The following is a 24,063-nucleotide window of genomic DNA, read 5'->3' on the forward strand; positions in this document are numbered from 1 at the left end:
ATGTAGAAATGATTTGATATATGGTCTGAAACTGTTTATTCTGTTGTCCCAGTAAAACATTAGTTACATACTTCAAAGTTTATATATGATATTTGGTCTGTAACTGTATAATGTTCCATTGCATGGTTGAAGTAGTTTTCTTAATTGTTCTGCAGAAAAAATTTCTGTGTGACAATACTTGATTTTTATGCCCCATTTACAGGCATTATGTTTTTATGCTCCATTTATGGGCATAATATTCGTTCGTTCATTCATCTGGCCTGCTTTAGGTTAAAGTTTTTGGTCAAGGTAGTTGTTGAAAAAGTTGAAGTCCTATCAATTTGAAACTTAATACACATGTTCCTTATGATATGATTTTTCTAATTTGAATGCCAAATTAGAGTTTTGATCCCAATTTCATGGTCCACTGAACATAAAAAATGATAATGCGATTGGGGCATCCGTGTATTATAGACACATTCTTGTTTATGTTTTATTATACCCTCTGAATATAGATTTTTGTTGAAACAAGTGCAGTAAACTTTTCAAGGCATTATTTGTAATGATCTGTTAAGTCTTCAAAACACTGTATATAGAATTCAATAATAAATGTCTCTGAGATAAAAAAAAAAATTAAAAATTGATATGACCAAATCCACTTTTTGCAAAATATGCAAAACAGTTATAATCATAGTCGGCATCATTCAATTAACATAAAATTTACAAAGACGTTTTAGCTACAATATTTTACATCAATCTTTCATATACTATTCAGTATAATGAAATGCTGTACAGAAATTAATTTATCATAGTTTTTTTCCCCAGATGATGTATCCAGAGTGTTACTGACTTCACATAAAGATGATTATATAAACGCTAGCTGGATAAATGTAAGTCATAGTCTTAATAACTTGTTATATTCAAACTAAAAATGATAATACATTTCTAAAAGAATAAAATATGCTTTAGATGAAATGAACATGAATTAGACAGCTTATACCCAATTAAACAAGCTGAGTAGTAGGTATGGCGAAGGCAAAGGAAAGTAAAAAAGAATATTCCCAAACATACAGTGAGGGGTCTGGGGTTGTTTAAACCCCCCTCTCTCAGGTCCAAGAGCAACAATTGACCAGGATGTTTGGGTTTAAGAAAAGAATGTATTATTTTTAGTTTATGTTTCATGATTGAATACTATTATCTTCAGAATTCATACCCTGCCTAAAATTTGTTTATTTTCAGGATTTAGCAGAATCATGTCCCAAATTTATTGCCACGCAAGCTCCATTACACTCAACTATGTTTGACTTCTGGTTAATGGTATATGAGCAAGGGTCAGAGGTTATTGTTATGCTGTCTAGTGAAACGGAAAATAAAGACACAAAGGTATGTTAATTGATTTTGAAATAAATAATTATTTTTGTCTGTACTACCTTGTAAATTAAGGTGCTGTATTAACAGTTTATGAGCAAATGCTTAATAATTTTTTTGGTAATTTTTTTTCTAATGGTTCAAAGCTGAAATAATTTTAGGAAATTTATCTTTTATAATGAAGCAACAACAACAATTTGATTTTAGTAACATATATTTAACTTGTTTCCTAAATCTTTGCATTGTTTTAATAGCATATTAAACATATTAGCTGCATCAAAAGACATCCACCATATGCAAAATGAATATTATTACATATGTTAACCTATTGTGGCTTGAAAAGAATCTCATTGCAAATTCTGTAACTGTTTTGGAATTGATGCCATATAAGAACACTTCAAAGCAGACAAAAAATATTTTGTATTTTGTATTCTAACATTCCAAAGTCAATCAAAGTCAGTCGAATACATGTTCATGTATACATGCACTTGCATAAAGACAATTTCTTACACAGCTCATATTTTTACAACCAAGGGACCACAAAAATCTGTTATAGTATTTAACTCTGAATAAAACACAGATAAGGCCGTTTTTATTAAATAAGTTGGTTTACGGATCCGCCGACCCGAATTTTCGCTAATTCAAATAAAAATAAACGCACATTTGCCCTTAAAAATTATTTCCGCCGACCTCATATTTATCGATTTACTAAGAAAATTTTAAACGGTATTTTTGTGTTTACGTTTCGTAATTCTGGTTCCTATTACTGCATTAAAAAATCGTGAACCAGTGCACCGGAAACGTGACTGGTTAGCTGTTCACGTGTTTGCGCATCCTTAAACCCTGACTTCCGTTTAGGAACCAGACGATATCAGGGCATGGTTTGTTTACTATGAATGAACCAGTGTACATCCATCTGGATGTGGACGTCCTAAACAATTCAATATTATCAGACAAAAAATTTGTGAAATGCCTTCGTCATGAAACCATAGGTCAAGTCATTAATGAACAATTAGAAAACTTTAATGTTGTGATTGAAGAAATAAGGGCCGGCAGTAGTGACCACGGCAAAATAAATGACAATGGAACCGTTACACCTGAAACTACACCGGTGGACGTTCTTAAAAAGATGTGGTGTGTTTTGCCAATGAGATGATTTTTCATAAAGAGACCAAATGACACAGAAATTAATAACTATAGATCACTGTACAGCCTTCTTCAATGAGCAAAGCCCATACCGCATAAGCTATAAAAGGCCCCAAAATGACAAATGTAAAACAATTTACGTGAGAAAACAAACAGCCTAATTAAATGTAAAAAAATGTACTAAAAAAAATTAACAAATATGTAACACACCAACAAACAATATTAAACCACTGAATTACAGGCTCCTGACAGTAAATTTATGTTTATACTTTTAAATACTGTCTGATATGCTCTGTCCTTATAGGTGTTGACATGCAATATGCTCTTAGATTTGCCTTTGTCTTTTAATATTGACTTGTTCTATGTGATGTGTTTTTGTTGTCGCATTTATTAATTCCACAAAACCTACAAAAGATGCTGAATAAAAGGTATTATCAAAAGGCTTTTCAAGTTTTACAGAACTATAAATAAGTCTTTTCAATCAAGTTTTTTTTCCTCCTACCCTATTTTTTTGTGGCTGATATCCGTAAACCAAGTAAAAAAACAAAAACTGGAAAGATCTAGTTTAAATTTATTTTTTTCCCCTCCTCCTACCCGAAGTTTTTTGGGCTGATGTCCGCAAACCAACTTATTAAATAAAAACGGCCTAAGATAATAAAGATAACAACACACATGACAAACTGGCAAAAAAAGAAAAATGACTACTGTAACAAAAGTCTACAAAACATAACATTCAAACTAAAGACAGGGCAACACAAACCCCATTAAGGATCAGGAGTGATCTTGGGTGTTCAGGAGTATTAGGGAATATGTCAAAGGGAAATAAATCAAAGTGCACCCAATCTTACTCTAGATGTGGTTGATAATTTCAATATTCAATGTTGTTACATTTATATAAAGATGTTTCATAAATCACAATTTACTGTCATTTAATCAGCTGCCAACTTACTTTTCTGTGCAAGATACAAATCTTAGAATTTGAATGTTTTAGAAATTTCCTGAATATTGGCCACCAGAGAAAGGAAAATTATCCCACCATGGTCCTATCACATTAACACTACAGAGCTTAAAGGAGACACAACTGTGGACAGAGAGAATCATTTACCTACAACATCAACAAACAAAGACTGGGCGGACTATAGTACATCTACAGTATAAAAACTGGCCAGTCAGGTAGGCAAATGTTATATTTAGAGTATAAATATGTGATATCTACAGTATACAAACTGACCTATCAGTGGCCTACCAGGATCATGTAACATGTACATTACACAAACTAATATCTCAGGTTGGAATATATGTATGTTACATGTACAATACACAATCTGACCATTCAGGTGTGGATATGTAGCTTGATCAGGTACACAAACTAGTATTCCAGGTGGGGATATGTTTATATCACCATTACAAAGACTGACCTTTCATGCAGGGATAAATATATGTTGCATGTACAGTACACAAACTGACCTTCCAAAAAGATATAGGGATATGTTGCATGCACACTACAAAAACTGGCCTTACAGGTTGGGATGTGTTAACATGTACATTCTTTTTGTGTATTTTATTTTGCTTATTGTTGTGTTGAAATTAAAATATTCAAATGAGTATTGACTATAGTATTTCTATGAACTTTAAATTTAATTATGGTGTATAATTCATAGGATTTGAAAACAAAAAAAACTATTTCATTTCCTTATTTTATTACAGTGGATTTCCAGAGAAGGTTCCTAGTGTGTTACAGTTTATCAATGAAGTCCATAACTTCTACAGACAGCAGAGAAGTTTGCAAAAACCTGTCATGGTTCACTGCAGGTAAAGAAATAAAAATAGAAATTATTTACTCACCATCATGTACCCTTTAAGGTTTGAAATTTCATACAATGGATAATTTATTAATACAATACAATAATCAGTTAAATGCAGCATAATAGAATAAGGAAAAGTCAGTGTATGCACATGTTTTCTGTATAATGATCTTGTCTATAAATAAAGCTTTTGAACTTCAATTTTGAACTTGACCTTGAGAGAGAACATGTTTGTAAATTGTTGGGGAAATAATCATATTTTATAGACGGATTACTTCCCTTTGTATGGTATTTTATAACATTTCCAAATCTTGTGATATAATATCTTGTACTTTGCTTGTTACCAAGTCACATTCAGTTGTCTCCTTCAAAATATTAACTCTCTTGTAGCAATAAAAAAACTTTTATTTCAAGAAAATTTTATAATAACCTGTACCTTGCTTGTTATCATTGAATGGAATCAGGGTGATTTTATGAATTTTTCAGTGTTCAAAATAATTCTTTTACACTGACAGCAGCAATCACAGGTTTGACAAAGGAATCAATAATACTTTATAATAATCAGATAATGCTTGAATTTATTATTGCTATTTATCAATAATAAACAAATATGAGAATTTTATTATTACTCTTGCGAACAAAAGTGCACACTGGTCCAATTTTCTGTTCTTATTATTGCAAAACTCACCAAGTCACATTATTCACTTTAATAAAAACCACACATAATTTCTGAATTTACAGTAACTTTTATGAATTGTATACACTTAATATTAACATTTCCAATTTCAGTAATGGTATAGGTAGAACTGGTACCTTTCTAATGATTTATACTGGAATGCAAGAGATTGATCACGGTAATGGTATCATCAATGTACAGGCAGTCGGTAAAAAGATGTTACAACAACGTAGATATGTCATAAGAGAGAAAAGTCAACTCAAATTCTGTTATGGAGCTATTTTGTATCATGCTCAGGATATATTGGCAAAACGTAAGTTGGAAATTCTTGAAAACATTTCAGCTTTCTTTTTATGTTAAGGGTTCACACTCATACAGAGCTATTTTTAACTTACTTTATTACCCCATACTTTGCCAAACCTTAACACTACGTAGACCTAAGAAGCCTTAACCATAATTGAATACTAATCCAAAAGAAGTGGGACTTCTAAGTTAAAGTATAAGGCAGTGTACTTTTTAGGAGGTCTTCTTACTGACTTCCTGCTTAATATTTTATAAACTTATTCAATTTCATTCATGCAATTCTATAATCCAACCATCACTACTTCTCCAATAGAAAGATCAACTGTACGGAATCGGTTTTCGTTATAATATAAGAAGTTGTGGTATTATTGCCAAAGATACAACTCTCCACTAGGGATCCAAACAATGCAGGTTTTAGCAACTATAGGCCACCATATGTCCTTCAACAATGAGCAAAACCCATACCGCATAGCAAGCTATAAAAGGCTCTGAAAAGACAACATTTAAACAATCAAAATATTGTTTGCTTCTTTTACAATATAATTTTTAATTGTATAAAACCTATGGAATTTGTAGTTCTATCATTTGTTTGCCATAACATATGAATCAACAATATTTGAAATGTATTTCCCTAAATTTATTTGTTGATGTATTGTTCATCTATTTTACAGAAGGAATACTGGTTCATAAAGCTTCATTTGGAGACAAACTTCCTCATCCTGGAGAGAAGTCGTACCAGTGGACACCAACAGAGGATGTTATTTTTGGAGCATGTAGTATAAATGATCTTAAGAGCAATGTTGAAAAACTTGGATTACATTTAGGAATATCAAATAAACATTCTAGTCCAAAGAAAACTGTCATTCCCAAACAGGAGCTCTCCAGTGAGGAGGTGGATAAGCAACAGAAACATTTTTTACCTTCAAAGACAGAAGATCATAAAATGGAAGGAAATCTAATGAGCAGTTTACCTGATGTTGTTCAAAGAACAGATGCCGCTAGACAGAGTGTTGATAATGACAATAAGTTGACTGGGTCCCTATCTGGCTCTAATGCATCACTTTTAAGTGTTGGATCAGAATCAGAAAAGATAACAGGTTCACCAATACATAAGATAAGGTCTAGAGATGGTTCACCGAAGCCAAGTTCTTTACATGGATCACATGAGGGATCACCGAAAATGCAGTCATTGATGGATTTACAGAACCCAAGTTCATTTACACTTGGAGCTGACGGAGGAAAGAAGAAAATAACAAAAGCAAGTTTTCTGGATAAAACTTCAGGTTTAAGTGATAATTTGGACAATGATGATCCCTTTAGTTCAATAGATCCACTTTGGACGATGAAAAAATAATTAATATTTATGTTTTTTATATTATTTTTTGTAGTATGTGATACAGTATCAATATTTTTCTTTCATTTCTTGAGGGTTTTGCAATAAAGTACACGTTTGCTTCATTTAAAGGATATCAAATTGCTATCAACTGCCTGCCAACTTCTTTCATTGTTGATTTTATGCACAAGATGACCTCTTTGAACTTTTTTTCAGGTTATAAGTGTTTGAATAATGATCTAAAACTATGTATGGTTTAGATGAACCAAATTAATGTTCACCAAAGTAGGATTTTTTTAGAGGCTTGTATGGAGACTTAAGCTATCCATGTTATAAAATATCTTCAAAATTTGTGTCCTCTACAATCCATAGTAGTTGGTATTCACTAAATTAAAAGAATCAAAGTTTTCATATTATATAATGAAAGATTAAAGGAGTATTGTCAACATTTTCCTCTCATAGAGAATGTACAGGAAAAACAAAATAAAATTGCCAGGTTCGAATTTAGACACCCCATTAAAGATTCTTGCTGTTAAATTCTGTTATAGTATAAAATCATGTTTCCCAATTGTTTATCATAAGTGATAATTAACTTTTAAAATATGACAGATATTTTTTTGCTCGTGTACGTGCAATTGTTGTATTTTTCTTGTCAAATGGTTAGACTTAATCATCTTTTGTGATAAGAATATTGTATTTTGAAGATGTTTTTTTTTGGCTTTAATTGTTATTATGAAGTTTATTTTTGAGAAGGCATAATATTTTTAAAGTGAATATCGAACATTATATTACAAATGTAAAAATGAATGCTTAGTTTAATCAGAGTTTGCAAAGGTATCTGGACAGTACATTGCACTTATATGTACTGTTTTCAATTAATTTTTACTAGTTTGGAATAAAATTTCACAGGACAATTTTTGTGGAACATTCAGTTGAAGTAATTAGAACATGTATGTACAAGCTTATATTTTTTATAGATGTCTTGCAAGTTTATACAGATAACCATTGATAACAGAAAACTTTATTTTGATAAACTATCTTTAAATGGAATATTAAAGAAACAAGGCAACATTTATTATGCCTGAACATCTTAATTACTTATTCTTGCTTAAACTTTAACTTGCATCAAGCCAGGTCTTATCTAATTTGTCCCCCTAATTTAAGGTTGCAGGGCCCTTGAAATGTATGATGGCATCATAGTCACAATAGACTTTTCAGATTGTAGTAAAAGTAATTGAATATTTTTTTTATTCTAATTGACAATATACATAATTCATTTTTGGCAAGTTTATTTATTGATGGCAAATGTACTGGAAATTTTAAAACTTTTGCATGTATTTAAATTTTATATGTCCCATACATTTTTTTAACAATGGAACAAAATGTGGGATGATTTTTTGGGATGTAAAGAAATTAAGCATAGAGTCATATTTTCCTTGCACAGGGAAGGCCTATGGGAGGGGAGTCTCATTGTGAATAGTAAAGAATTGATGGGTTACTTATTCAAACTAGCAAAATACACATTGATGATTTTAGTTGAAAGCACATATACATAATCAGAGGGCATTATACTGTGAATTATATGATCTGTTGTTTTTTTGTCGTTAATTATTTGTATATAAAGTCTATCAGAATAAACAACTCTCCAGTGAATAAGATGCGTTTCAATGTTACAGTTACACTGAGATTGTTTCTATTGATTGAATTATCATTCACCAAAAAAAAACACTTTTGTTTTGATTTTTATTGGATTTATGGTTGAGCTGTTAACTTACCAAAATACTGGTATATTCAGATATTATTGCACACATTTATTATTGGGATTTTGTCATTTCGATAATGTGAAAATCTTGTTTAATTAATATTAAAAAAACTAAAATGCGAATTCAAATTATTGCTATTATAACCCTGTTGCATTTTTTTGCATTAATAAAAACATCACAATAATTTCTGAATTTACAATAGATGACACTTGAAATTTAGAAAGAAATGTCAGGGTGAATGAAAAGAGGGGAATCACACTGTTTTAACAACATTTCCATCTTCTGAATTTGCTATTTTATTTCTAAAATGATTAATTATAATGTATTTATTTTAATCAGGAAAACACATTAACATGAGCCAGTGCCCCAATTTACTAAATTGTGGGTTTTTGCACCTGAATATTTGAAAACATCCATAGTGCTTTTGTTTTATTTTGTGGCAGGTTTGTACTAGCTGTAGAATGTTATTAAATTTCCCTTTGTTAACCTGTTTGGGTAATATTCTTTTTAAGTTTATAAAACATATCATTTCATGCGTATGAGTTAGAACAATATCGCTTTTTTATATAATACGATAAAAATCATGTAATTGAATTTAGAACCTGGAAAAATAAATTAAGAAAAGAGATTGCTGTATAAAAAAATAATTCTAAGAATTATCAATTATCTGTATATTTTTATATAAAATATCATTTATTCTTTTTATTGCTTAGGGATGAAAACATAATTATAATAAATGTATGCATTTCATGAATGCACACAGAAAATTAAACTATTTGTAACCACTCATTAAAAAAACTCTCTCATTTTTATGGTGGATAAAAAACATCTCATTTCAATGTTTGGTGGATTATGTCATTCACCCTTACTGCTACTGTCCCCTCAAGAAATATGTCAGTATTCTGAGAATCCATATAAAAAAAAATCTTTTTTGTCTAAGTCAATTTATTAATTTTATGATGCAAGATCATGAAGATAGAAAATGACATGTCCCTCCAAAAGAGTAGGCACTAGCATGACTAGAAACCACTCAAGCTATAAAGTATATAGTACATTAAATGCTTTAAATTTTTATATGGTGTATTGTGTGACAGAGTCATAAAGTGAGACATAGGTATTCTGTTTATAGCGACGACTGCATCAACTTTATGTTAGTTTGAGATTATATGAGTTCAAAATAAATAATATTTGTTATGCAGTCGCTTTACCATTGACACACCACATATCCATAGAGATTATTTGGTTCTATACCTTTAGTCATGGTCCATTGACTGAATATTTTGCATAACTTAATGTAAACAATGTTGTCTGCTCTATGGTCGGGTTGTTGTCGCTTTGACACATTCCCCATTTCCTTTCTCAATTTTATTGATATTTTTTGCAACATTTGCATTAAAAAATTAGAATAACAAAAATGTGAAATCTGTATTCCCTTAAAACACAGCAAATGTACTTTACAAATTTATAAATGAATATCAGCAGCCTTCATTGTGATAATGTTGTGTATAATTGTTATCATTGTTTAGCTTCACGACGCTATATATGTATATGATGTTAATATGAAGACAAATTATTTATTGTTAATTGTGAAATATATAAATACAAAATAATTTATATTCTTAATTATTCTCTGCAACGTTGGATTCGTCGAGTTATGTGAAGTCAACTTGCAGTATGTGAATCTCTGTTATAGCATTCATGAATTTAGCAGTTGTGTCCAGTTCTAAATGTTTGTCTGTCTTGGTTCACCTGACTGTGACCTCATTTTGATGGTCAATTTTGGTTTATTTTAAATAATCCTCCTTATTTGTGTTTGTCAGATACTACAGATTGTATAAGCAATAACTCAAACTGTCTTTCGTTTGTAAAATTATTGTGAAATGTACGTGTCCAATCTGGTAGAGGTTATCTGTCCTTGATATCCTTTTCATTGTTCATTTGTTTAAGATTTCAGTACAAAAAGGTCAAGTATATTTATTGTATAGAGTGATAGTACCGTGTACATGTCAGTCTGGCTTAACTCAACTGACTTTGAATGTTCTACTGACCTCTAGTTTGGGCCCCTCATTTTCAAAATCCTAGATATATGATATATATCTGATCAGTTAAAAAGATGCATATAAGAAAATAGCCATACGTTGCTTACATACTTTTCACTTGAACTCTGGTTAAAAGTTGTCTCATTGACAATCTGACCACTCTGAATACAACAAAACACAGTACAGATGAAGCTCTGAACTCCAAATAGTTGTATTATATATAGCAAAACACAAACATTATAACAACTGTTCAAAAGTCATTATAAGATTAAGCAAAAACAAATCCAGGTAACAAACTAAAACGATGGAAACACATCAACTATAATAGGAAAACAACAGAACAGCAGGAAGACAAATTGCAACATATTACATAGAAACGGACTGTAAATAACAACTGCCAGAATCCTGACTTGGTACAGGACATTTTTAGAAAAAAAATGGTGGGTTGTACATGGTTTGATAGATACTCAAACTTCCTGCTTATATGACAATTTAAGATATAATTAATTTTATCAAAACTGTAAAGATGCTAAATGTGAATGGTCGTGTATTAACAGATTTTTTTTTATCTTATGTGATTCTACATTTAGCCAACAATTTCTCCACTATCCACTTCTTCAGATCTGTAAAAAATAATTTCGTACATCACTTTGTCGTTCAACTTGTAGGTTATTTAACCACAACAAAAATAAGGAGGGTTATAGTGTATTGAAAAGTTAACAGTTCAACTCTATCGATTTCATTCATTCTTCCATTAAAGAGTCCCAATGGAAGGATGAAATCGATAGAATGGAACTGTTAACTTTTTTCTTATTTTCTTATTTTATTTAATGAATATATATATCTGCACATGTGAAAATTATTTTTTACGCCTATATATATATATATATTTATCATATGTTTAGTAGTAAATACAGTAGTTTTGCATATGTGATAAATAGCCTGCTGTTTAATCCATATCGCGCAACTTTGATGCGCACCCTTTATCACATATCCTTTATCACACCCCTACCCGTTATCGCATACCCTTTATCACACCCCTACCCGTTATCGCATACCCTTTATCACACCCCTACCCTTATCACACACCCCTACTTTTTTTTTTTTGCTTAAGAAAAGTTTTCCTCAAAATAGGTAAATTTTTTGAATGACGTCATTGTTTGGTATGTGACGTCACGAACGTCGAGTTTTCATATTGTACGTGACGTCACGAACGTCAAGTTTTCATATTTTTTGGCACACTAAATGCAACTATGAAAAATACAAAACACACAAATTAATACAATAATAAAGACAAAAACAAAAGACAAAAGTAGAACTGAAGGTAACCCAGTGCTATGGATCAGAAAACAGTTCATATAATATAATACTATTCTGTTGAAATATTTGATAAAGCGTATAATACATGGTAAAATACGTATCACATGCCGTATCACCCTCGACCAATATCATCCCTCGGGCCTAAAGGCCCTTGGGTTGATATTGATGTCTCGGGATGATACGACATATGATACGGATTTTGCCATGTATTATTCTCTCTCTCTATATATATATAAATAGATATCAGATATCAGAATACAGTTCTTATTTATATTGCGATACAAACCCAGTCTCATTATTCACGCTAATAGAAACCTTGCAATAATTTCGAACTTACAGAATATCAAAAAAACATTTAAGTAAGTCATATGTCTAGTACAAAAGATGGTATAGCACTTTGGATAAAACATCTTACTAGATAAATCCCTTTTTCACATCTAATTTTGAAAGAAAGTATGTATACAATGACTGTTTTAAGGATGATCGCTCTTCTGATATAAGATAACAAGTTTTTCTAAAAAGACTGTTGTAAAGTTATAGTATATAAATAAAAAAAAGAAAATTAAAAAGTACATAAAAATGATGGGTAAGACCATGTTTTTAAGATATAATCATTTGAAAGTTTGTCGGGAAATTATTACCTAGATTTTTTCATACATTTTAACATTGGCACCTTTTGTCCTTTCAAAATCTATGAAATAATAACAAAGATTTTATTTGATTTAAAAAAAAAATGGCCTTTCAAAATATATGTATAAAATAATGAAAAGAAAAGTAAGAACAGTTGGCGGATAAAAAATTGTAATTGGCTTTACATGACCAACAAAATAGAGGATCCCGAAAGTCAAAATCAGGAGAACCGATCATTCCTAAACCAAACAAGTCAATGCAATCTTAATTGCAGCACATTTGGCACTTCAGCTGCTAAAATAAGAATGTTTTAAAAGACAATTTTAGAGTCCATATAATGACTCTCACTATGCACTTTCATTCAAGTAATTATAGTTCATATCGCTATATGCAATTCATGTGTGGATACTGACACCACTTAATATTTGTACTTACGGTCTTTCACAGATAAAATATATCCTGTGTTCACAGTAATCATCATTCCAGTTCCAAGCCTGATTCTTTGAAAGTTCTAAACAGTTTTCTCCAAGTCCTTTATGACTGTTGTCAGGTTGACTTGGTCCCCAGTTTGTGTAAGTAAATTTGGTATGAGTTTTAGCCCACATCCATTCACCCTCAGTTACAATATCGTTTCCACCAAGCCAAAACTTCGGAGGATCATAACTACCTGGAAATTCATAACAGGGGTCGATATTGTCATCTCTTTTGTTTATAATATTCATAAATGATTTTGCAAAAATATCATACATTTCTATTGCGTTCTTAGCGTGGAATTAATTGCAGGCTGTTCAACGGCTTATATTTATTACATTTTAACAGAACAATGATTTTTTTCCCAATACGGATGCACTCGACTCCAATCTTAATTGACTAGGATTGTCAGTTTTCCAATCGAAGGTCGGTGGTTTTCTCCAGGCACTCCGGCTTAATCAACCAATAAAAACTGGCCGCCACAAAATAGCCTAAATGTGGTGCTTAAAAGTGGCGTTAAAACAACAAAAATCAAAATCAATCTAATGCTAATAGTATTGTATTTCAAAACTCATTGGTTTTATAGCATAGTACCATGCACTGTTGTTTTATTGTATCTTCAGTTCTTACCTCCCAGGTTTTCTATCATTCCATGAACGAAATGATCCTCTACCACTGTCTCTAAATTTGCCAGTTCTGATCCCATTGCTCGGCAGTATATCTATGATATAAACAAGCCGAAAAATATGAGGGTCTGGATTGGGTTAACAGGATAGAAAATAATAGAAAAAAGAGAAAAATTGGTCAACAAATAAAGAATAGAGAATAATTGAGTGCTCAAATATAAAGAATACATAATGCGCAAAAAAATGACAATGAATAGAGAACAATTGACAAAAAAACCCCTAAAAGAATACAAATCTAGACCTGTACATATAGTATATTAAAAGAAGCATTTGTAATTGAGTAAAAAACACAAATGTACCACAACAGCAGGTGATTTTGAAACGTGTCTTTATATATATATAACACAAAATAATGTTGTCTTTGTCAAGATTTTGGACGGCCCTGGATCCAGGACATTAGGTTAAGGTTTTAGGTAAAATTCTCGAAATATTCTGTATTAGGCTGAGGACAACCCAATAGGCATGCTTTGCACACGAAAGAGGGGGATCATATCGCCACGCCCCACCTGAATCCGCACCTGCAATTTTGTGATAGTGTATGTATGTTTATATTCTTAAACATGTTGAATGAGAGTTCCGGCCTTTTAAAGACATCTATATTTTTTTGTATACGTTGATTATTATTGAAACGCTATTGCAATATATAAACTCTATTGCAATTTGAATTTAAAGAGGAGTTTTGTCACATAACAAAACCACACTTTATGAATGTAAACTAAATTCACAGTCCAGCTTGTATATAAGACTAACTTACACTTGACCTTTTTTTAAATTGATTTGAGCGTCACTGATGGGTCTTTTGTAGACGAAACGCGCGTCTGGCGCAAATATAAAATTTCGATCCTAGTATCTATGATGTTGTTTTTTTTATATATAAAAACAAGAGTTTACCTCTCTGCAAACACTTATCTAAACCTCTATTATCATTGAAAGAAATGGTGTTATTCTCCGTTTAAGAATTTAGGTACTCATATATCTATTACTCACGGTCGCTTCAGCCCATGTCGCTAAAGTTCTTATAATTTTGTAACAAGACTGGTCATGCTTGAGGTAACCATTTGGACATAAACAATGTGCTGAAAATACAATAACAAAATCGAGTAGGGAAAATAGATGAAAGAGTATTTGTATTACCCTGTTATTCAGTGACTTATTTTAAAACTAGAATACTCGGCCAACTGCTGATGGTCGAGTAATTTGTCATTACAGAAAAGAAAAGTACAATGAATATATTTTAAGATAAAACAAAAGAAATGGTGTACTTATAGTATATTTAAATATCGAGACTACATATCCTCAAAACGTTTGCCCATAACGACAAGAATTCAATTAGTTTTTGCGGGGCATTGTTATATGTCAGTTTGGTATGTCAAGTCGTTTGGTAAAGTTAACATACTTTTATGAGAGTTATCTCTCCTTAACCAGTCTTTGGTGTATTGATATGCGGATTGCATTCCGTATTTGTATGATATGTTAGTTTATCTTGTTCTCTTGTTTTATTGTAACGATTGGATATGGATGTGTTTTGAAGAATAGAACATCATTAATTTGAACTGTTGTTTAATTATTTATGCCAAGTTAAGCATAAAATGGTGGAGGAACCCGGTTGTTAGTAAGAACATTCAAACACATTACTTTTAACAAAACAACATCTATTTAAGCACGATCCTGTGAAATTAACCCCAGTGGGAAGGCGGCCATGCGGTCGGACACGTGGAAGTATTGCATTTTCTTGCGTACATAGCCTATGGTAAATCATTGGTAGACTTTGAACTGATTATTATAATTTCGATGTATTACGATTGGGATGATGATAAAGTAAGGTACAGTGACAGTGAGGAAGACTTGTACATAAACCCTTCGTATCGAGATATAACAATTCTAGACAATACTTTTGTAAACACATACCTTACAACATCGATAAACCATGATTCCGCAAATATACCTGCCTTCAATGATTTACCTAATTCTTTGAACGATCAACCCAATAAAAGCAAACCACCAAAGAAAAACATTATGGACAAATTAGCCTCCTGTAAAAAGTTTTCCGGATACCCCAAAGACAATGGCTCAAAATTTATAAAAGAATTTGAATCCTTTGCCACTCTCCATGAGCTTGATGATGCCAAAATTCTAGCAGCATTTCACCTCCATCTTCAGGGCCCCGCGCTAACATGGTACAACGGACTAACTTCTGATTTAGACTGGCAAACAATTAAAGAACTTTTTAACGCTAAATATGTTAAATTCAACTGGGAAAATCCATCCGTCGTTATTGAAAATCAGTTATTCAATAGTTTGAAATTAAACCCCGGACAAGAGATTGAAGATTTTTATTGTCAGCTCGTAGAAAAAGCGGACTTGCTTTCCAAACCTGAACACGAAGTCATGTCAAAATTTGTTGATGGGTTGCCTGACAAACTTGCATTTTATGTCCGCGCAAGTAAACCAAAAGATGCATCAGACGCATTAACACTAGCGAAAACAGGCGAGGCGTATAAATACAGGGAATGTGAAAATACAGTTGCCGCCGCACGAAATATTTCAACAAGCCAATCCGAAATTTCGAGTTTAAGATCTCAAATGAATCAGCTGACCGATCTCATGAATGATATGAAAACACAAAAACAAACAGACTACAATGTAAAACCACCTATGGGCTACAATAATTTTTCTCACAACACATATCTAAGCGCACCACGTCGAAATTTGCCCTGCTATAAATGTAATGCAACAGGACACTTCAAAAGAAATTGTAATTGGAACGGTACGGGAAATCTCTCTCCTCAAAACATATGCCAATTATGCTCTCAAAATGGACATGTTGCTTTGCAGTGTTTTATTTTCGGACAAACAGTTCAACACAATGACACTAACATGCAATGCCAAATATGCAGACAGACGGGACATTCGGCAAAAGAATGCGGTCAACTTCAGAAGGGAAACTCTTTCCTCCTGGGGGCAACACAGCACGCTCCCCTAGGAGACCGTCCATAAGTGCTTCAAGAATTCGGAGTAGATCTAGATCTCGTGTAAATAAATGTATGAATGTAAATAAAGATTTTTGTGTTGAGAATATGACATTGTATACTGGTGAAAATGATGTAATTACGTCATCCGAAAATGATTCTGGTACTGATTCCTTCATTTCTTCGGACTCTAAATTTTTATATTTAACTGTTCGTTTTGATTCTTTGAAAGTTTCTGCATTGGTTGATACAGGAAGTTCAGTGAACATTATTTCAGAACAACTTTATGATTCGTTGCCGTATAGTAAGAAGTCAGATTTTAATGCAGATGTTCGTGAGTCCATTGTTTTAGCTAACAGTCAAAAGATTGAAGTTGTTGGTACGGCTTACGTACAAATGAATATTTCAAGAGCCAATCATCGTGTTTTTACTTATATTTTGAAAATGTCATCACATCCTATTATTTTGGGAACAAACTATTTAATTGCGAATAAAATGGTGATTGATTTTAGTGAAATGTCCGCTGTTCCAAAAACATCAAATGTATATTGTACAAAAAGGACAACGATTTTACCACATACAGAGACAATTATATGGGGAAAAGTTCCGTCAAATATTTATTATGGAAAACAAGGAATTTGTACGTCTAGTAAATATATTGTATCTAGAGGATTGGTTATTTCTAAAGGAGTCGTTTCTGTGTCAAAAGGTAGACTTATTCCAATTAAAATATTAAATCCAAACAGTTGTAGTATTGACTTGTATAAAGGAAAAACATTAGCTATGTTTGACGAAATTACATCTGAACACTCGCTTCTTCCGTTCAACGATACTACAGATCATTGCGTTCAAAACGTGAATTTGATAAACGATACAAATAGTGTAAACAGTAAAAGTGACCCGGTTAGGCTTGATTCTACTGTACAATCCGAGAACAACAACACGTTTAACAGTGAAATCACGGATTTTATTGCGAATTTTCTGTTTGAAAAATCTAATTTGGACAAAGTTCAGCGTAACGATTTACACAAGTTTTTGTACAACAATAAAGACATTTTTGTGACAAGGTCAGATCCTGCTTTAGGATTCACGGATTTAGTTAAACATAAAATACTGTTGAAACCTGATGCCAAACCGAAGTATCAGAAACCTTATCGTTTGTCGCCCGATAAAAAGGACGTTTTAAGGCATCATTTGGACAATTTGCTTGAGCAAGGAATTATTTCTCCTGTATTTCCAGATGAAGACCTACCGATAACAAGTCCGATTGTGCTAGTTACTAAGCGTGTACATGGAACAAAACAAGGACCTCCATATGACAAAGACTCCAGTCTTTCGCAATTTCGTTTTTGCTGCGACTTCAGATATCTAAATTCTCAGTGTAAAATTTTCTCATATAATATACCGGATTTACAAGACTTAACAGAATCTTTTTCACAAAGAAAACCAAATTTCATAACATCCATTGACATGAGTTCCGGATTTTTCCAAATGAAAATAGACCCTTCAAGTTCGAAATATACGGCTTTCAATACATGTTTTGGGACATACAAATTCAATCGATTACCCATGGGACTTAGCTCAGCACCGAACTCGTTTCAACTTTTAATGGACAAAGTTTTGTCCGGACTAACTTTCAGGTCATGTCTTTGCTATTTGGACGATGTGTTAATCTGTTCAGAGACATTTCAAGAACATATTAATGACTTGACCGATGTATTCAATCGTTTTAGAAGTGCTGGTCTTAAACTGAACCCGAAAAAGTGTCAATTTGCAGAACAGTCATGTATATTTCTTGGACACCATATTTCGTCAAAAGGAATAAAACCGCCCCCAGATCGTGTTCAAGCTTTACAAACATATCCGTCACCTCGAAATTTAAAAGAACTCCGCAGAGCTTTAGGTTTATTTGGATGGTTCCGAAAGTTTATACCGAACTATAGTGAAATAACTCAATCATTGACAAAATTATTGCGAAAAGGTGCCTTATTTCAATGGAACAAAGAACAAGAAACGGCATTAAATGCACTTAAAACACGTTTACTCAACTCGGAAATCTTAGCCTTTCCTCAATTTAACCTTCCGTTTTATTTGGCCGTTGATTCATCTTCAAAAGGGATAGGATATATGTTGTACCAAAAACATCCTGATGAAAATAAAAACATTGAAAAAGTTAGAGTAGTCCGTTTTGGTTCGAAAGCTTTAAATCATTGGCAAAGGTCATACGGTCCAACTAAACTCGAGCTATTAGGAGTCGTTACAAGCGTTACTGATTGTTCAAGTTACCTAAGAGGCAATGAATTCATCGTTGAGTGTGACCACAAGGCATTGCGACCGCTAATTGAAAAACAACTGAAAGGAGCGATATATGATCGTTGGCTTGCAATATTACAACAGTACAATTTCGAAATTCGTTACAAACCAGCCGCGCAAATGCAAGTACCGGATGCATTATCTCGTTGTATTGGAAGTGATGTGTCCGGTGAGAATTCAAGTCCGGCGGAAGATGACCTCTTTTTCCCGTATGTTCAGGAAACGACAGGACAAATTAGTATTTCGAATCCCGTTGAGAACAATACACAAACTTTAAACTTTATCGACTTTGAAACAGAAGAAACCGATCTTGACGCAGGATATACAGCCGATACCGAATATGAATATATTTCTCCAAAATTAAGCGAAAATCACTGCATTAGTACAGTATTTACATTGCCTAAATGTAGCCCGATTGAGCAGACAGAGGATGAAGCGAATCGTATTGAATTAGAATTTTTCGATTCTCCGTGTGAAGATACAACTGCGCTTTTGAAACCGACGCTGCAACAAAAATGTAAACATTCCGCCGATGCTCAGGACGTAGCAAAGGTGGAAATTGAATGTATTACTGAAGATCAATGTTTTGCACTAAACTACATAGACAATATTAGTATGTTAAAACCGTTGGAAGCCATAGATGGAACTTATTTGATGAATGAAAGTACTCATAATTGCGACACTCAAGACAATGTTTTACATGAATTTGACCCTTTGAAAGTTAAGACACAAGATGAACAATTAAACGACGAAATAGATTGCAATTCCGCATTGAACTTGCACGAGCGTGAATGGTTGAAATTCACAAATGCTTCCAATTTAAATGACATTTCTGTAAATGCAGTGCAGAAAATTTTATTAGGTGAAAAAAGTGACAATGAACTTACAAATGAAAGTCAAAAGGATAATGATACATCGACAGAGGACGATACATCGATTGAAAATAAACCTGTTCCGATAGTTTCAAGTGACGACGAACTTGTGAAACGAAGCATAGAACTATTTAAGCGAAGTGATTTTAGTCCAGACAGTGTGAAAGAATTGCAACGAAATGATGTTAATTTACGACAAATTATTGACTATCTTGAAAATCAAGTTTTGCCACATTTACAACGAGATGCACGACGGCTTATACTACGTTCTGCAGATTATTTACTGATGAATAATTTGCTTTTTCACAACCGAAATGCTAAGTGCAAACGAACTAGAGACCACAAGCCAAAATACCAGTTAGCTTTACCGAAAATACTCATAAGACCAATTATGGAAATTTTTCACGATTCGCCTATGGGAGGCCATGGAGGCATACAAAACACTATAGATTTAATAAGTGAGCATTTTTATTTCGACAAATTGCCATCTCTTGTAACCGAATATGTCAAATCCTGTCATGACTGTCAATCTAGAAAAATGACAAAAGCTCATACTAAAACTGGAATTATATCGTACCGTACACCTTCTGGACCATTTCAAATATGGCAAGTTGACCTCTATGGACCTTTACCGACATCACAAAGATCGTATACACACATTTTATCAGCTATAGATATGTTCAGTAAATTTGTATATAATGTGCCTATTCCAAACTGTGACGCAATGACAGTTTCATATGCTCTTTTTGATATGTTTTGTCAATTTGGTGTTTGTGACACAATTATATCTGACAATGGAAGTGAGTTCATTTCAAACTGTACTAAGGAAGTTTGTAAATTGCTTGAAATTCGTCAAAATTTTACGCCCAGTATGATACATCATTGTTTAGGAGCATGCGAGAGAACTCATCGAACGTTAGCCGAGAGACTAACTCCATACATTCAAAAAGGAACGCAATGGGACAGTGTGCTACCTGCCATTACGTTTTCAATGAACGCCTCAATAAATTCCTCTACAAAATATTCGCCTTATGAGATTATATACGGAACAAGACCTAAATTTCCGCTTTGTTTGTCACATCAAACCGATTTCTCAACTTTACCTGACGATTATCGTGACTATGTAGAAAAACAGGCCAAAAAGTTAGATATAATTAGAGAAGAAATTCGTACCAATGCACAACGATCAGGAGAACTTATGATGGATCGATATAACAAAAAGACTAATCCGTTGTATTTATCTGTTGGAGACTATGTATATATGCTTAAAGATCCGAGTGGCCCAGGACGAAAGTTTCAACCAAAATACAGTGGACCCTTTATCGTAAACGCTATAAAATCACCTCACATTGTGAATCTTAAAGAACCATCTTCCGGCAAAATTCTTAAATATGACACACATTTGGATAGACTAAAAATTGCATATGTTCGTGCACCCGAACCGTCAGACTATTTTTTATCAAAAGTTCATACAGCCGAAATTAACCGTGAATCAGATGATCCTTCTACAGACAGTGATTCAGAACATACAGAAGCTATCCCACCGTTACCACAGACTCAACCGGTTGTCAGACGTTCAACACGAACTAGAAAACTTCCTATTCGTTTTCAACTTTCCACTTTAGATACAAACTCGTCCGATGAATTTACGACCCAATCAGACACTTATTATAAAGTTAAGAGAATTTTGTCTCAACGTAAAATAAATGGAAAAACTGAATACCGTGTGCAATTTAAAGGTGAACCGGCACAAAATGCGTTGTGGATTCCATTTGAACAGCTAAATGAACATACAAAGAAGATGGTACAGTCCAAACCACCGCCATGTGCTAACTAATTGTGTATTTTTTTTATGAACATTAATAAATTATGTTTTATGGCATTTAAAACCATGTTAATTTTGACAAGAACTATTTCAAGGACTAGATTCTTTAAAAGAACAATGTGTTTAATTGTAATTTCGTTTAACAGTAATAATATGTGTATAAATTGATAGTGAAATTTTTGTGAGAAAAGGAAACAAATATTGACAATGTAATCAATGGGTGTCAGTTGATTGGGAAAAGTATTTTGTAAATAGATTTGTTGAAGTATTACTCTGTAATAAGAATTTGTTTTATACAAAATATCGAGAGAATATTTTCGTAAATATTGCTATGGTAGCAGTTTTAAAAGATTTTTACTTCAAAGTTACTGTTTTTGATTTTTTGTTGAAGTTTTATTCTTAATTGTATATTTTTTAGTTACGGATCAGTTACGATTTGAGAAGAGAAGTTAATTTAGTAGAGAAAGTTTTGAATTTAAGTAATTCATTTTGTTGAAGAAAAATATATTTTAACGTTTGCTTTCAAATGAATAGTCATTTTTGAAGTTTGATTAATAGCAAATATTGCATTTATGCAATTAAAAGGAAAATACTGCGTTTTAAGGAGCATTTATATTGTTGACATTTGTAATGACGGATTTGGTGTACAATACCAGAAATAACCTATTTTTTATGGTTGTATTTTTTGAGGCAGCGTATATGGCCATTGTGTTGCTTTAATTGTATTTCCATTTAATAAGAGCCAAGGTCTCTGCTGGTGTCATCATTTATTAAAGTTTGCTCTGTATAACCAATTGTATTGTGGAATATGCAGTAGGAAGTGATTTTTATTTTGAGTATAGTAAAAGATTTGATATTGATTGAATGAATAATAGCTTGGAAAACATAAATTAGCCATCTTTATTTTTTATGAAAATAATAGATTTTTGAACTATTTTAAATGACCAAACGCCTTGACCATTGAAAACAAACGCGGTTTGTTTATTTGTTCGGGGGGATGTTATATGTCAGTTTGGTATGTCAAGTCGTTTGGTAAAGTTAACATACTTTTATGAGAGTTATCTCTCCTTAACCAGTCTTTGGTGTATTGATATGCGGATTGCATTCCGTATTTGTATGATATGTTAGTTTATCTTGTTCTCTTGTTTTATTGTAACGATTGGATATGGATGTGTTTTGAAGAATAGAACATCATTAATTTGAACTGTTGTTTAATTATTTATGCCAAGTTAAGCATAAAAGCATTAGGCCACTTTAGTGGATCAACCAAAACTCTTTATCGGATCAGTCGAGAAATCTTAGTGGGTCAACTAAAACTCTTTATCGGATCAGTCGAGAAACTTTAGTGGATCAACTAAAACTCTTTATCGGATCAGTCGAGAAATCTTAGTGGGTCAACTAAAACTCTTTATCGGATCAGTCGAGACACTTTAGTGGATCAACCAAAACTCTTTATCGGATCAGTCGAAACACTTTAGTGGATCAACCAAAACTCTTTATCGGATCAGTCGAAACACGTTACAAATGGTTACTTTATTTATAGCTGCACATGAAAGTTACAATGATTTTGGTACAACTAGGTCTTGTATATCATTTAATTTGGTTGGTCAGTCGGCTGAGCAAAAAGTCTTCCGGTAAAAAAAAGATATTCTGAAAGTCCTCCATCAGTGTTCAACCTGAATTTTAAACTTTGCACAATGTTTTTAAAAACATTGATTATTTAATTGTTGATCCCTTAACGTCCAATGGAAATTATTTCATGCACTTACATAATAATATATACATTGAAGATGTTCACTCCACTTTGTGTACATATTTCGACAGTACGTTTTTGACGATTTGTCTATTAAAACAAATTATTTCATATCGGTCAAGAATAAGCTTATCTTATTGGATAAAAAGAGGCCACATGACATTCTTTAGTCTTCAGTAATAAGTTCCATCGGACATTAACAGAACAAAACGGACCGGAAACCCGGTCGTTAACACCCTTTTACATGATAATGACCGGTGGGGCGTGGTTTGTCTGTTTGAGTGACGTTCCGTAATAAAACGCAACGCTATTCAGACATGTTTACAGTTTACAGTTAGGAAAACGGAGATAAAGATTGTAGGTCCTGATAAGAAATGTACATATACAAAGAAAATTTCAGTAAAATATATTATCTTACCATAATTTATCAGAAACTGTGCAAATAAAGCAGCTTTAACTATAGTAAACATTGTCCTTCTGTCAACAATATCAGATCTCTCAGAGAGATAAGATCGACCTTGATATTATTTGTGTCAAAAAATAGACTAGTCTTCAGCACTATATTAGTCTGATGTATTCTCGCATTGTTTCCATTTGTGCGCTATTGATACTCCAAAATATTCTTTTGCATCTCAGCGATTTCATGAAATTTGTGTTTTTAACAGATTTTGTAATCAGTGCGTTTTTTTCTGCAAGAACCGAGTTTAATTTAAATTACTAAAGAATTAGTTGCGAACTCTCCATCAAATGCCGTTGAAGTAAGAAACTAAAGATCACCCTACGGTTTTCAACAATTAGTGAAACAATACCGT

General features: G+C 32.5%; 2 protein-coding genes across 3 annotated transcripts in view; one reads left to right on the forward strand and one right to left on the reverse strand.

Annotated features, from left to right (window-relative positions):
• The window catches only part of LOC139502682 (uncharacterized), a 43,834-nt gene extending 33,851 nt beyond the window's left edge, over window positions 1–9,983 (forward strand). For both annotated transcript variants that reach the window (XM_071292216.1, XM_071292217.1), the window contains 6 exons: window positions 805–869; window positions 1,219–1,362; window positions 3,485–3,666; window positions 4,201–4,305; window positions 5,088–5,287; window positions 5,949–9,983. In XM_071292216.1, coding sequence (XP_071148317.1) covers window positions 805–869; window positions 1,219–1,362; window positions 3,485–3,666; window positions 4,201–4,305; window positions 5,088–5,287; window positions 5,949–6,631 — 1,379 coding nt within the window. In that variant the 3' untranslated portion in view covers window positions 6,632–9,983. The remainder of the gene's footprint in view (window positions 1–804; window positions 870–1,218; window positions 1,363–3,484; window positions 3,667–4,200; window positions 4,306–5,087; window positions 5,288–5,948) is intronic.
• A 961-nt stretch (window positions 9,984–10,944) lies between these two features.
• Window positions 10,945–23,743, reverse strand: LOC139502683 (perlucin-like). Its single transcript, XM_071292218.1, has 5 exons — window positions 23,670–23,743; window positions 14,507–14,595; window positions 13,464–13,554; window positions 12,798–13,029; window positions 10,945–11,035 (listed from the first exon to the last, which is right to left on the reverse strand). Exons 1-5 carry the CDS (start codon window positions 23,719–23,721, stop codon window positions 10,999–11,001), a joined length of 501 nt encoding a protein of 166 aa, XP_071148319.1. The 5' UTR covers window positions 23,722–23,743; the 3' UTR covers window positions 10,945–10,998.
• Window positions 23,744–24,063: the final 320 nt, after the last annotated feature.

Source organism: Mytilus edulis, chromosome 14 (assembly GCF_963676685.1).
Source record: "Mytilus edulis chromosome 14, xbMytEdul2.2, whole genome shotgun sequence".
Taxonomy (NCBI): Eukaryota; Metazoa; Mollusca; class Bivalvia; order Mytilida; family Mytilidae; genus Mytilus; species Mytilus edulis.